Genomic DNA, 13941 nt, shown 5'->3' on the forward strand with positions numbered 1-13941 from the left:
ATTTTCAATTAAAGGAGTCAAATAATTAAAACGCACTTACCTTGCCTGCCGCTGCCCGCCGCGTCCCCGGGGCTCGCTATCTTCCGTCTTCCGTCTTCTTTACTAATGCGCATGCGCGGGCGGCCGCGCATGCGCATTTCTCACGAGAAAATGCGCATGCTCGGCCGCCCGCGCATGCGCATTAGTAAAGAAGACGGAAGACGGAAGATAGCGAGCCCCGGGGACGCAGCGGGCAGCGGCGGGCAAGGTAAGTGCGTTTTAATTATTTGACTCCTTTAATTGAAAGTATTTAGGGAGGGCGGGAGGGAGGCGGGTGGCGGCCAGCTACGCTCCGTCTGCGGAGCGTGCGTAGTGCCGCCTGGCTACGCCCGCTCCGCAAAATGCGGAGTAGGCGTCACTACGCATACTCCGTGCATGGAGCGTAGCGGGCCGCCCACCCCTACCTAGCACACATAGTGATCATGCTCTCCCCATGGCTAACATCTGGACACATTCACAACTGGCCACACTGTGTCCACGCAAGGTTGCGACCCACCTATAGTAACCATTTGACCATTCATTTATGACTCTAAGGCAGCAACCACCATTCCTCTCCATATATGGTGCACCGGATACGTTTATGGCTTGATGTAAAATGTATAAATGACTAATCCGAACCCAATGTAAATTGAGACAGTCCTCAGACCTCTACCTGTAACTGTTCACCCGGCTGCATTGTTTAAGTAAACGAAACTGTTCTTGTTCTGAAAAACGCCTTTGTCTTCTGTTTTTTTAAGAATTTGAAGCCCAGAAACATCGGCATGTCAAAGTCCTGGGCTCCGGTGCCTCTGCACCTGCTGTACCGCTGATAAATACACACCTTCAGGTAGGGCTTTTTTAAGTGGGCTAATAAAAGGGGGGGTCTCAATGGGGCGTGACCGATGTAATTAAGGATGTGGCTTAAAACACATAAGCTACAAACCTGTGCTTAGCATAGTGTGATGACCGACTGGTATTTTGCTGTACCTGACATTGTATCCAGATATAGGATGCAAAAAGTAACATTACACTACAACAAGCCAGGACTGTTGGCTCAAAGGTTCTAAGTTGCCTCAGATAAATAAGCAACAACTATGACTTTGTATTATATAATATTGAAAATGCTTCAGTTTTGAAATGATTGAGACTGTCAAAGAACTATAATTTGAAGTTACATCAAAGGCTTTGCGCAGTGGTACTGCTGCAGAGTTGAGATTTTTTTTTCTCACCCTGAGCGTGAGAGCAAAAATGGAAAGCCCGAGAGGGACCCGTCTCAGCACCTGCTTTTAAGAACTGCCAGCCAGGAAAAATGTAAATCACACACATTCTGTGCTGAACAGCGCGTGGAGCCAATGGCACTGCGCTAGTTCTGTGGTCCGCTTCAAGCGTTCTCTCGGATGTGTCTGCGCGCACACCCTCTTATAATGATCGCCGCCCACATCACGGAGCACCGGTTTGACCATAACAGGAGCCCACGCGGGATGGCGCGTGAGCGCTCAGCCGTGGCCAGGCGCATCAAGCGGCAGCCTGAGGGAAGCACGTACAGCGCACGTCAGCGGCCCCTGCTGATGGGAGCCAGTGTCTGGCTTTACATAACAGCTCTGGCTGACCTGAGAGCAGGAGCTTGGCGTCACCTGCGGGGTCCCAGGACCAGCCCGGCGCGCGCGCTCTCCCTGTTGGAATACCCTGCGGTCACCGCCAGCCCTCCCTTGGCACTAGTACCCCCGCCCAGGCTGGTACTCACTTCTGGCAATCTACAGCCTTGTCCGCTGCCTCTTTGGAACCGGCCCATGCCCGCCTGGGTGCCAGCCAGCACAGCCGAGGCTCCGCTGCCCGTTTGAGACCCCTGCTCGCGTGCGCTGCCCCAGCTGGTAATCACCACTGCCCTCATCCTGCCAGTCCGCGGGGTGATCAGCATCTCTTGCCCACCTGCACAGGTACGGCTGGCAGACACCAGAGCGCGTATCTCCAGCCAGTTTCGCCGCTCGACAGCAGCACTACCCATCTCTACACCTACCTCTGCCCCCCGCTGTCCTATACCACCACACCCCGGGTACCCCATGCCCCCAACCCCCTCTCACCATCACGTCTGCACCGAGGGCGAGCCCCCCACTGCCCATCGCCGCATCTTACCAGCCGTGAACTGTTACCTGTCCGACCACCGGCGCAGCAGCGAGCAGAGGGACTGAGCGGGCTCGGCGGTGCCAAGGGTTGCAGGAGACCGTACGGGGCCCTCGACGCTCAGAGCCCTCGCTGCCCCCCACGATGGGGGTCAACGCGGTGCATTGGTTCCGCAAGGGGCTGCGACTGCACGACAACCCGGCGCTGCGGGACAGCATCAAGGGAGCCGACACCGTGCGCTGCGTCTACATCCTGGACCCCTGGTTTGCTGGTTCCTCCAACGTGGGCATCAACAGATGGAGGTATGCCACCCATGGGAGGGGAGTTTGGGGGGGGTGGGGGGGGTTAGGGGTGCAGAATGTTCGAGACCAGAGGGTGGGGCGTCTTATTTTAAGCAAAGGTGGGCAGGGGATGTGCTTCCTTGGCAGGGAAGCAGCAAACAGCACAGGACTGGGACAGAATATAGGCTCTGGAACCAAAATAAAAGAGACCCCATTAGCTTATCAGATAGCTGAAAATGGGGCTCATTACACATCAGAGCAGTTTTGAACTTGGAAATCCAAGTTATGAGGGAGTTTTGCACTGTATGGGAAACTGCAAGCATGTGTGCTTGTTGCAGGCAATGTTTGTGGTCTAGGGAAATTAACAGTAACATTCCCACCAGACCTTAAAACTGCCCCCAAACACCAAAATAACTGGTCCGCTCACTGACCTGTTAGGCTAGCCCTTCTGACACTGCTAGATTGCCCTGGTGGCCAGTCCGACTCTGACAGCAGCTGTCGCATGTGCCGGCGATATTCGGGATTCTTCAGGGGCTCACAGAGCATAGGTGCCTCGGTGACGTATAGATAGCGACAGGCAGCCCCCGTGTTCCCAGTCAAAGTAGCCGTCTCATACACATAGCCTGGGGCCAGGGACAGAAGGTAAGACACAACTATAGGGCCCCTGCATAGTGTGTTAAGGGTCCCGAGTCTCGCATATATCATATTTATTCATTAGCCTTGGGCAGGGAGGGGGATCCTGAAGGTTTGGGGCCCGCGTTAGGTCCCCTTATCAGAGGCGTGGGGGCACACCTGTACAGTTCAAATGAATCACCACACAATAGAATGGATTCCGCCCTGGAAAGATACAGGGGGATTTACATGGCGCCCTCCAGCGCTGTATCCTGAATGGATACAATGATTTCATTTATTTTGTGGTCAGCTTTTTGAAGGGCTTGACGGTGCTCATTCGTATATCACTCTGATGTGAGTGACGTGTTACAAATAAACCTCTGGGTTCGGAGAATTTTTGTTGGAGTTTATGTGGTTGTGCATTCCACCAATCCCTCTTCAGAATGGCAAGTACTGATTTTCACTCCCATTTGCTCATTTTTTCTTATAAAAGTAAATTCTACACAACGCGATTCCGTTGCGCATTAGAATCTGGTACCCTTCAATAACCCTCATTTTCACCCCTTTTTATATTTAACGCTTAAATACGTATTTGAGAGTTTGAGTTTGGGGGGCATGTAGGGACGGGCTGAGGGTGAGGAATAGGTTAAATATGCTTGGTATGTTACATCCCAATTCGAAAAAATAAAAAAATAGGTAATTTTGGGTACGAAATGGTGTTACAAATTTGCTTTTGTTTAAAAGATAATAAAAGCTCAACCAAGCAATTTATATAAGCTAATGTTGTTACTCAGTCCAAATGAACTATTCCTGTTTATTTTCAGAGGTTAAAATGGCTGATGTGGTCCTGCTGGCATTCAGATGAGTAGTGTGCAGTTACAAACAGATCACTGTAACAAGCGTTTTATGGCGCTGGGCTTTCTGACTTGTATCAGAACTTGTGACCGAAAGTTTACACACAGATCTCTGCAGCAGGAACACGAACCGGGGTAGTTACCCTACAGGGGGGGTACCTGTAACCTGTATTATGCGTGGTAGAACAAAACACACAAGATGATCGACGGAATGTTGCACAATGGCAAAACATTCACCCCCAGTCACAGATCTGGGTATAATCCATCGGTATTTTGCTCACCAAACCACCCCAGTTCAAACATGGCCATATGCAAATCAGTCTTGACCCTGTGCTTCATGGGAACAGTCCAGCCGGAACTGCCAAGCCATGTCTTCCCTGGACCGGAATCAAGCATCCTAGGACCAGTTTCTGGCTATCAGAGCACACCTCTGCGAGCCGTATATCAACTCCTGAGCTTTAACTGGACATGCATGTTTGCGTTATGCATGATACACAAATGTCTGCTTTAGCATTGAACATTTTTATTGTGTAGGTGTTTAATGGTGTTTACACATATGCGTACGTACATGCAGCCAGTACATGAGAGCCCAGAGCACTGTTATGGGTATAGTATGTTGTGACCAGTAAGTGAGACTTTAACCCCAAAGTAAACTTGCCGGGATCAAAATCGGTGAACATCACTTAACCTCAGTTGCTCTGTAGCAGGTGATTTATCCAACCGAGACATTTTATTGGCCCGAGTAGCCATTGTGTGAGGTTTATACACACACGTACACACGCATCCCTGAAGCAGGTCCAGGGACTAATCCAGGAAGCCAACACCATGCCCTGCGTCTACATCCTGGACCCCTTGTTTGCTGGCTCCTCCTGTTATAGCATCAAATGGTTTCTCTAATTCTATCCATTCGCTCCAGTGGTTTGTTTAGAAAGCTTTATTGAAATAGAAAGAGAAAACATGGTACAGAAATATAAAAAGGAGCATGAAGTACAAATCCATAGAATAACGAGGAATAAAAAGTAAGAATCAAATGGTGAAAAATCTAATGCATCATACAACTGCGAGAGTAAAAACCAATGTAAGAGGAAGATAAAATCATATAGTACCATATTAAAAGGAGCATTTTTGCTTTTAAGTTTCAAAAATAGAAAAAGAAGGATAGAGAGAAAAAGGAGAAAAGAAAAGGAGAAGAAAGGAGGAGAGGAGAGAGTCGCTCCAGTGATTTAACAACCTCTCTTGGCCATGTGCAGACACCAGAGGGAAGACTCGTATAACACACTGACGTAAATCGTCCCCTGGCTGTCCATGACTTGTTCTTCTTGCTTAATTCTTTGGTTCTGGTTTTGAATTTGAACCTGTGAATTACGCAGGTGCCTTGACCCCATGGACTGCTATACCGGAAAGAGGGACTTCTTCCAGTACCATGGCGAAATGCGTGGAGACAAAGACAATTTTTTATATCGTCTCAGCACAGAGGTACACTTGCAAAGTACAAGTCGATATAGGGGTACGTGCTGAGAATTCTGTGACTGTTTTCAGTATTGAGATTCCAGTCCATACTGTAATTCAGGATAGAGGTACATTATGAGAGTTCTGAGGGTGTCTCAGCATTGGATTGGGATCACAAATGCCTTTAAAAAGTGTCCCACATTTGCGGATTACACCTTTTCGCATAACACTGCTTCAGTGTTTTAGTTATAATGAAAAGAATGTTTGGGTAGGGGGGAGGTCTCTTTAAAGACGCATGTTTTCTTAACTTCACTGAGATAATACATGCAAATGTTGCCAGGGCTAATTGCGCACAGATTAGATTACAATGATGAACCACACCTGAATATAAGTGAGGCCCCTTTTTCTCAGGCCTCCTGCCCCTTCTCAATCTACATTCATTAATGGGCCTGTCCAGCTGGAGACTGGGAATAACACGTCCATCCAGGGCACAAGTTCTATAAAAAGAAGTGGGGGGACTGACCATATGCAAATGACCCCATGACGTCACATACTCAACGTGTCCTGGTGTCTGAAAATTACACGGGAACACGTTCAGCTTATTTCTGTGGGGCCCAGCTTCTTGGCAGGGGGGACGGCGTCCACCCAGTGAAAAGAGAGGGGGTACGCCGTCCACCCGCGTGTACCCCCAACTCGAGCCCTGCCTCTATCCCTTTAGTAAAAGGGAGGAAATAGGGGCCTATCTGCCCCGTAAAGGCTGTCGAGCCCCCACTGGACCTCTGGCGGCATCTGAACAGCACAAAGACTGCCCAAATCAGCAATCACGCCGGCCAAAAAAGCGACTCACAAGTGCTACTCTGATATGGGCCCGTCACGCAATGCCCCAGTGCCCGCCTTACCAATCTGACCTTGATGTGTCTGTAACACCACACCAGTATGTTAATGCGAGTCAGGATAGAGGTGCATCATGAGAGCTCGGAGGGTGTGTGTGTAACACCACACTAGTGTGAAATGCGAGTCGGGGTAGAGGTGCATCACAGGAGCTCTGAGGGTGTGTGTGTAATACCACACTAGTGTATAATGCAAGTCAGGATAGAAGTGCATTATGAGAGCTCTGAGGGGGTGTCTGTAATACCACACTAGTGTTTAACTTGATTCAGGATAGATGTGCCTTATGAGAGGCCCAAGGGCGTGTCTGTAATGCCACACTAGTGTATAATGTGGTTCAAGATAGAGGTGCATCATGAGAAGCCCAGGGTGCGTTTGTAATGCCACACTAGTGTATAATGTGGTTCAAGATAGAGGTGCATCATGAGAGGGCCAGGGTGCATCTGCAATCCCACACTAGTGTATAATATCAGGACAGAGGTGCTTTATAAGAGCTCTGAGGCTGTGTCGTTGATGAGAATGCGTGTAAAACCAACTTGTGGATAGGAGAAAACATCCGTCAGAGAAGTACTTTGGTTAAAACCAAGTGCAGTGCCAGTTCTCCAAAGACAGATGTAAAAACATTGTCTACAGTCATTGTGAAATATCCGGTCATCTTTTGCATTGGTGTGCTTGAGTCTGGACATAGCAGATCCAAACTTTGTGGACTTTGAGAGGTTCTTATGCGACTCACTGAATGTTAGAGACGGTGGACTGGCATTAGCGATTTTGCATACGCGTCATTATGGAGAAAATGTAGTCTCACAACTCAGAGGCTTTGGAACCAGGCCACCTGAATTGAAATACCTAATACAATTGTGGGTTACTGGTCAGATCAACATATTGTTAATGTGCATCAGTTCCCTTCTATACAACGAGGTGGTTAAGTGTGGTGTTTGTGCTATACAAGAAAGTGTATCAAATTATTGACTGCAAGGGTGCCTATCTGTTCCAGTCATACCAAAGAACTTTAGCTTTCAAAGTTTTATATATTTGTGTCTGGGCTTGGCTTATTAAAAGAGTTTTACATGATTAGCTCTTGACTGGAAGGGGTGAAGGTATGGTCTGTTAGCAGTGCCACTTGTGCGTTGACTTCACATGGTCGTGCCACTTCCTGGCACATCCCCATTAATTTGCAATCTAGCCTTAAATTGCTAATGATAGAATACTACAACAGTGGCTCATGGAGATGTTCATTTCAGAAAATTCTTAAAGTGGCAATACATGAATGAATAATCCATTCAGGCAAGCAAAGAAGCCACTTCGGGTTAAAGTAGTCACAGCATTAAAGAATATAGTTGTTAGTATTTAATTCACATAAATATATGCAGTGAGAAGCATCAATTCAAGCTTCATGCCATTTCACATTAGACCTTTGGTGGAGGCAGAGTTCCAGAAGCTAGAGGACCTGGGAGAGATTAAAAATATCTCTGGTCCCACGCTGTGGATGTCACCCATGGTGCTAATGATAAAACCTATGCTACCAGGATCAATACAGCTGTGCATAGAAATTAAGTTCCCAAATAAAGAGAGACCTTCACCACAGAATGTGTCAGAGGAGTAAAGCTTCTTAGGGATAGCCGGTTGGTCCACAACCTTACTATGATATACGAACCCTTGAGGACTCTGACCAAAAATAGAACCCAATAGCCCTGGGGAATTTCTCAACAGAAAGCACCCCAGGCCATCAAGGACTCACCCCTGCATGATTTGTGGTCACTGGTCACAAGTCCCTTCTGTCCATCTCTGCAGGAAATGCACATCATCTACCCCATCCTTCTGACTGAATGAGGAATCCCTTCAGTCATTAGAGCTTCAGCATGTCATACAAGTCTGGCTTCAATATTCTGACTACCGCTTGAGACATCCACGGAAAGGCATGGCAACCCGCCACCCTCCAAGAGACAATTCATAGGAACATGTAAGCTATGGTTTCAGACGACTGCACATTGGGACCGGCGTTTTTTTTTCACTCATTCGAGAGTGCTAATGATTTACCAAGGTACTAGCTCCAAAATTGCATGCTCTTCCATGGATAGAATACATTTATTCTGTACCAAGATTTGTGCATAACGACGGCCCATTGGACACTTTCTATCCACTTAAGGAATACATACCGTCTACTACCGTATGAGTATTCCTCAGAACTGTTTCCAAAAGCCTTAATAAAGTCGTTTCATGATGAAACACGTGTCTGCTGTTGCTCAAGTTGGAATTTTGGAATAAAGAATATGTAACTTTCCTTTAGCCTTCGTGTACTGATTACGAGGTGCTGTTGAACACAACTAAAAGGAGCTACTGAATATATGGACCTTGATACTTTCTTTTATGGTGGTGCTCTAAACACCATTTCAAAATGTAAGCTGTGTTATACATGTGGCTTGCGCCAAACCTCTATTGCTCAAAGACACTGAACTGAAAATATCTCCTTATAAATGTCTCCAGAACGGAGAACACGCAGTGGAAACATGTCTGTCCCACACCAATGAAAGAGATGATGTTAGTGGACTCTACCTTCTTACGCTATAGAGAGTGTACAGTGAAATCAGCACCTCCAAGAGCGAAGCTCTTCTAAAAGGAACAAGAGCATCATTCCACATTCACTAACAGACCACATGGTCAACAGTGAGTTACCAAAACCAAGGCTAAACTTAAGGAAGGTGTATGGTTCCCTGGCATACTCACACTAGTAAACCAGAGGGCGATTGAATGACAGTGAAGCCTAGCATCGGGGAGTACAGAACAGCCCACTCCAGTAAAAATGGAGGAAGCATGCACTAAAACATGGACGGATGTCAGTCTACTCCAAGGTAGGAGGTACTTACTGGTCCTGATGTACTAATGCACAATATTTTTGTTGTCGAGATAGTGCAATTAACAGCCTTCTAGCAGGTGCTCCAAAGGCTAGATGATACTTGTAATACCATCGGTTTGCCAACTATTCTGAAGGCTGATAATGGACCATCCTTGTACAGGTTGGAATTTTAGCAGTACATGCTGAGCTTTCAACACTTGCATTTGCATTTGTATTTCTAAAGTGGAAGATTGCCAGAAGGACAAAATTAAAGGGCAAGTCAATTTCCTGTGAAAATAACCACGTTTTAAGGTTTTCCCTAAAACTCTTTACATAAGTCCTGCTTTTCATGCCCCCAAGGAAGAGAATTCAATTGTGTTGCTTCTTGGTATGCAAAGGATCAGCCCCCTTGCAGGGCCTTCTTTATTTTAGGAATTTCAAGAAGATAGACCAGTGATGAGTGTATGGTCACGTCCTAGTGCCCTGACCCAAAACACAAAACCTTTTAAAGAAAATAAGCTTTTTCTACCGAAATCCACCACAATGACCATACGAGTCCATAAAAGATGACTTTACATGGTAGGCCAAGGAGAGCACGAGCTGCACAATTCTGACCCAAATGTAAGCGTTGTAGAGCACAAGAGGGAACACAAGGAAAAGGCCATTTGCATAATTCAGGTGAGAGCTCATCAGGCCTGAATTAACATAATGTACTGTTTCTAGCAGGTAAGGAGGACTTTTCTTTAAAACCTCTAAGCAGCAGAAACACCTTCTGTTATATGGGAAAGCAGCTGAGGGGGTTCACTGAAGTCTTTGGGCCTCACAGACAACTGAGACAGCCCGATTTTGGATTATGGGCAGAGAGTGATTCAATTGCTACATTTACACAGCACAGTTTACGATTTGCTCCACTTTCAGTGCTGAATTTTGGGAGAATTGTGCAGCTGTAACAATTATTTTGAGACTCTCTCGGTTTATAAAAAAGTTGTATATCTTTACAGACTTGCTCCTAATAAATACACAATTTCATTTTGGTTACTTACTTTGAGTCATATTTGTATTACATTGAACCGCCTTATGTGATTAGTTTGTTCACATTATTACGAAATTTTTGTTAAACGTAATAAATAATTTTGAATTTGTTCACCACTCCTATTTATTACCCAAATCATGGGCACTCGTTTTATCAATCTCGGAAGGATGAAAGGCTGAGTGTTCTTCCAGGATTTGAACCTAAGACCCTAAGGTTACATATCAATTCCACAATAGGTGCAAGGCAAGGGACAAAGCTCTGAGATATGTACATACGACACAACGCGTACCATGCTCAGGGCCAGGGTTACTCATTAGCGTTGCTTAATTTGTGAACGATTAAGTGCCGGGGCCCACAGTTTTGTTCAGAAGCCTAAACACTCTCTGCCCCTTTATCTCACCCTTTCACATTCTCTTTCATCCATGCTTTCTTTGCCACTGTTTTTCCTTCTTTCCTATTCTTCCTTATGTTCCCCTTTTTATGTTTTTCTCTCTTTTGCTCTTGGTGAAGGCATAATGGGGAAACATTTGTGGTGCTGGTCCTTAAAATTAATGCCGGTGGAAACCACCTGCAGCTCCACATGCAACCAGTGGCTCAAATTAAGTACTGCTAATTTAGGGCTTTAATGTGAGGCGAAGATGTAATAGAGCGCACATATATGACAGGTACACCCATGTGCTTCCCACTTTGGTAGACACCAATGAATGTGGTTGGATCTCTGATCGCTAAACTCATTTTTAGGTGTTGCCTAAGGCACCATATGGGCTATAATTTGCAAGCTATATTGTTTATGTACAAGGGGCTTAGAGGCCGCCCATTTCATACCATCGGTTGGCTTCATTGTCACTTTCATTTCCTTGATTAAATGTGGTCAGCGCATGCCAGCTTCACTTCGTCTTTGTGTTTGTCCCTTCCCTAGATCATGACCCAAGTACTAGTTCCTTTCAGTGCCAGGTGTGTTTCTACTGCTCGTGTGCTTAAGTGGATACTTTTAAAACATTTTAGTGGTAGGGTTCCGTAATGCATATGTTTGCCCCATTTCTGTTGCTTGCCCTGTCTTTCTTGCCCCTTTGTTGTGTTTGCCCTGTGGCTGCTTACCCTGTCAATGTTGCTCGTTTGCTTTTGCCCCTCATTGCTTACCACCTCCTAGTTAGTATCCCCCTCCTCCTGCATTCTTGCTAGCATTCTAAACCTTTCCCTCTTCCTGTGTTGCTTGCACCATCCCGCGTTCTTGCTTGCCACCCACCTAGTCCCCTCCTGCATTCTTGATTGCCCTCCCCACACCTTTTTGTTGCTTGTCCCCTCCCGCCAGAAAAAAACAAGCATTGAAAAGCCAATAGGTCTCACCTATGCACAATCTATTGGCTTTGTTAGCAATTTTTATCCATGCTGCACAGCAGCCGCAGCTTTGTCAATTTTCTTGTCATGTTGCTCTTCAGTACAGCTTTTGTGCTTTAAAAGTTTTTCTTTAAAAGTGAGATGGTGTGGCCGGCTTTGGACCTGTCATCGTTTTTTTTAAACTTTTAGCCGTGCTGCACACCAGCCGCGCTGCTGTACAATATGGCTAAAAAACAAGCAAGTACATCCCCATAGACAAGATCTATTGGCTTTTCAGTGCATTCCTGATGGGTTGAAGCAGGACAAGCAACAAAGCAGGAGCAGGCCTAAAAAACATGGGCTTAGTCGAACAGTTGAACTATTTGGCTTTGTCGTTGTGTTTTTTACCATTTTGTACAATAGTGTGGCATTTTTTATTTTTCACCATCAGCCATGCTGCTCGGTAGTCGCGCCGCAGTACAACATGACAAAAAAAAATTGATAAAGCCAATAAATCTAGCATAGACATGACTTGACTTTAGCAATGCTTGTTTTCGGCTCACTGAATTCACAGTGTTGTAGAATACAGGCACATGGCTGTAAATGTGCGCCAGGTGTATCTGGAAATCGAGGTGATTATGCAAGCCCACAGCCTCAGGGTTGTGCACGTCCTCATTTCACCGCCGCTTGGGCGTGGCGCGGAAGCTGCGCTACCAGCGCTCGTGTTGGGAGCTCGTGCAGCTGCATCTGAGATGCACAGGCCTGATGTCCCCAGGTCACCTCGGGTAACCACTAGCAGCTGCCTGCAAGATTCTGGCAAGACGCTGGAAAAGCCAGTGGCGCCTCTACATATTATCCTTTAAACTTAATTCTCTTGTCCCCTTTGCAGCCCGGATGGAAGGGACAAACCTCACCTCATTTCCAAGTGATGGCCCCCACATTTTCAATGGGAGAGTGGGTAGCTCGCCGACATATTCATTCTTCTTCATTCTTCTTTCCAGCAAGGGCTTCTTTTTTTTGCTAATATGAGGTGTTTACTTCCATTGTTATATCTTGCGTTTAGATCTGTTACTGGTATCGATTTGTACTTCTGGTGAAAAGAAGGATTTTGAAGCAGATCCTTTCACAAGTCAATAACATGCTAATAACTTTTTATATGAAGTACTGGCAGTATTAGGTGCTGTTTGGTACTGAGTACCTGTACTTTGAACGGGAGCAAACAGGTACTCTAAGTAGTGAGTACCTGCACTTCTGTACATCCATTTAAAGCACTGAGTGTGAGTGAAAAAAGGCTGAAGGACATTGCAGGTTGTTGTGTGACTGTTTGGCTCTTGAGTGCTCTGCAGGGGCCTGTTTTGTCAAAGGACGTCAGCGTCCTAGAAACGAGGCAGCGCCTGAGAGAGAAGGAGACCCACTTACTCGGAGGGGAGGGGGGGGGGCACGGTGCGTGGGAGAACGAACGGAGACACAAGAGAGGTTTTTTATTTTTTTTTAATAATCGTGTGGTATCCTGCGTTTTCCCATTTTTGAAATAAGTGAGCTGGTACATAGAGCGTGTGATGTCACTGCGTCGAACGTTTCAACCCTTTCGGATCCGCCAGTGACTGTTCAGGCAGAGAGAGTATTTCTGGAGGCTGAACAAGATGCCTCTAGGTCCTGGTGAGGTTTCTGCCGGAAGCATGAAGTAAAGTAAAAAAAAAAATGCACCTGGCTCTGGTGACATTCTTGCATCATTTGGATTACAACAATTACAGAGTATGGAGATCTGGTGGGGAGGAGGTTTTTCTTTTTTTTAGGTCTTGATCAATGAACGGAGAGAAGGACTATAGCTATGGCCACCCTCCTTCAACCATAGGTTCTTGTGCCATCCATGATGTATGCAGTATTGCCTTTTCACTGGTGTACAGCCATATCATTTCTGCATTTAGTACAATAAGAATCTGCATAGGCAAATATGGTCTCTTTCTCATGTCACTATGGAAGACTTTTCGGGGGACCACAACATGACCATTTCGGGTGGCAACTTCTCATTCTCACTTTTCAAGACACAGTGCACTCATGGAGACACTAGGACCCTGTATAGACACTATGTATGCGTGTGGGTACTTTGCGCATGCAGACCCATCAAAAAATGTGTTGAGCAGCAGGAGGACTATGAGTGGCAGGGCACGTTTTGGGAGTTTCATACCTGAGCCTCCTCCGCTGAATTACATATTTGTAAAAGTTTACACTGAGCGTATTGAGTGTGATTGCAATGTCCTACTGTATTTGACTTTCAGTCTATTTTCCAACTCCCGGTGTAAGCTTTGCCTGATCGCTATTGGCAATGCTGGAGAGACACGTTTAGAAAATAAATATCATCCAACTGGAATGAAATAGGGAGGAGCTTAGTAATTGGCACAGTACAGACATTCCAATAAAAACACAATGACAGGACTCCTAACGAGGTGGGCAAGTCACTGGGTGGGGAGATACCACCACTAGACTTAACAACTAATCCTGGTTTTACCCCTTTACTGAAATAAACACTATATG

At 46.1% G+C, this 13941-nt stretch overlaps 1 protein-coding gene across 2 annotated transcripts in view; it reads left to right on the plus strand.

Annotated features, from left to right (window-relative positions):
* The first annotated feature begins 1532 nt into the window (after nucleotides 1-1532).
* CRY1 (cryptochrome circadian regulator 1) overlaps nucleotides 1533-13941 on the plus strand; it is a 126803-nt gene continuing 114394 nt past the window's right edge. The window contains exon 1 of one of the 2 annotated variants that reach the window (XM_086921610.1): nucleotides 1533-2441. In XM_086921610.1, coding sequence (XP_086777736.1) covers nucleotides 2284-2441 — 158 coding nt within the window. In that variant the 5' untranslated portion in view covers nucleotides 1533-2283. The remainder of the gene's footprint in view (nucleotides 2442-13941) is intronic. The other variant, XM_086921617.1, reaches the window with a different exon arrangement.

This window comes from Lissotriton vulgaris, chromosome 1_1 (assembly GCF_964263255.1).
Source record: "Lissotriton vulgaris chromosome 1_1, aLisVul1.2, whole genome shotgun sequence".
NCBI lineage: Eukaryota > Metazoa > Chordata > Amphibia > Caudata > Salamandridae > Lissotriton > Lissotriton vulgaris.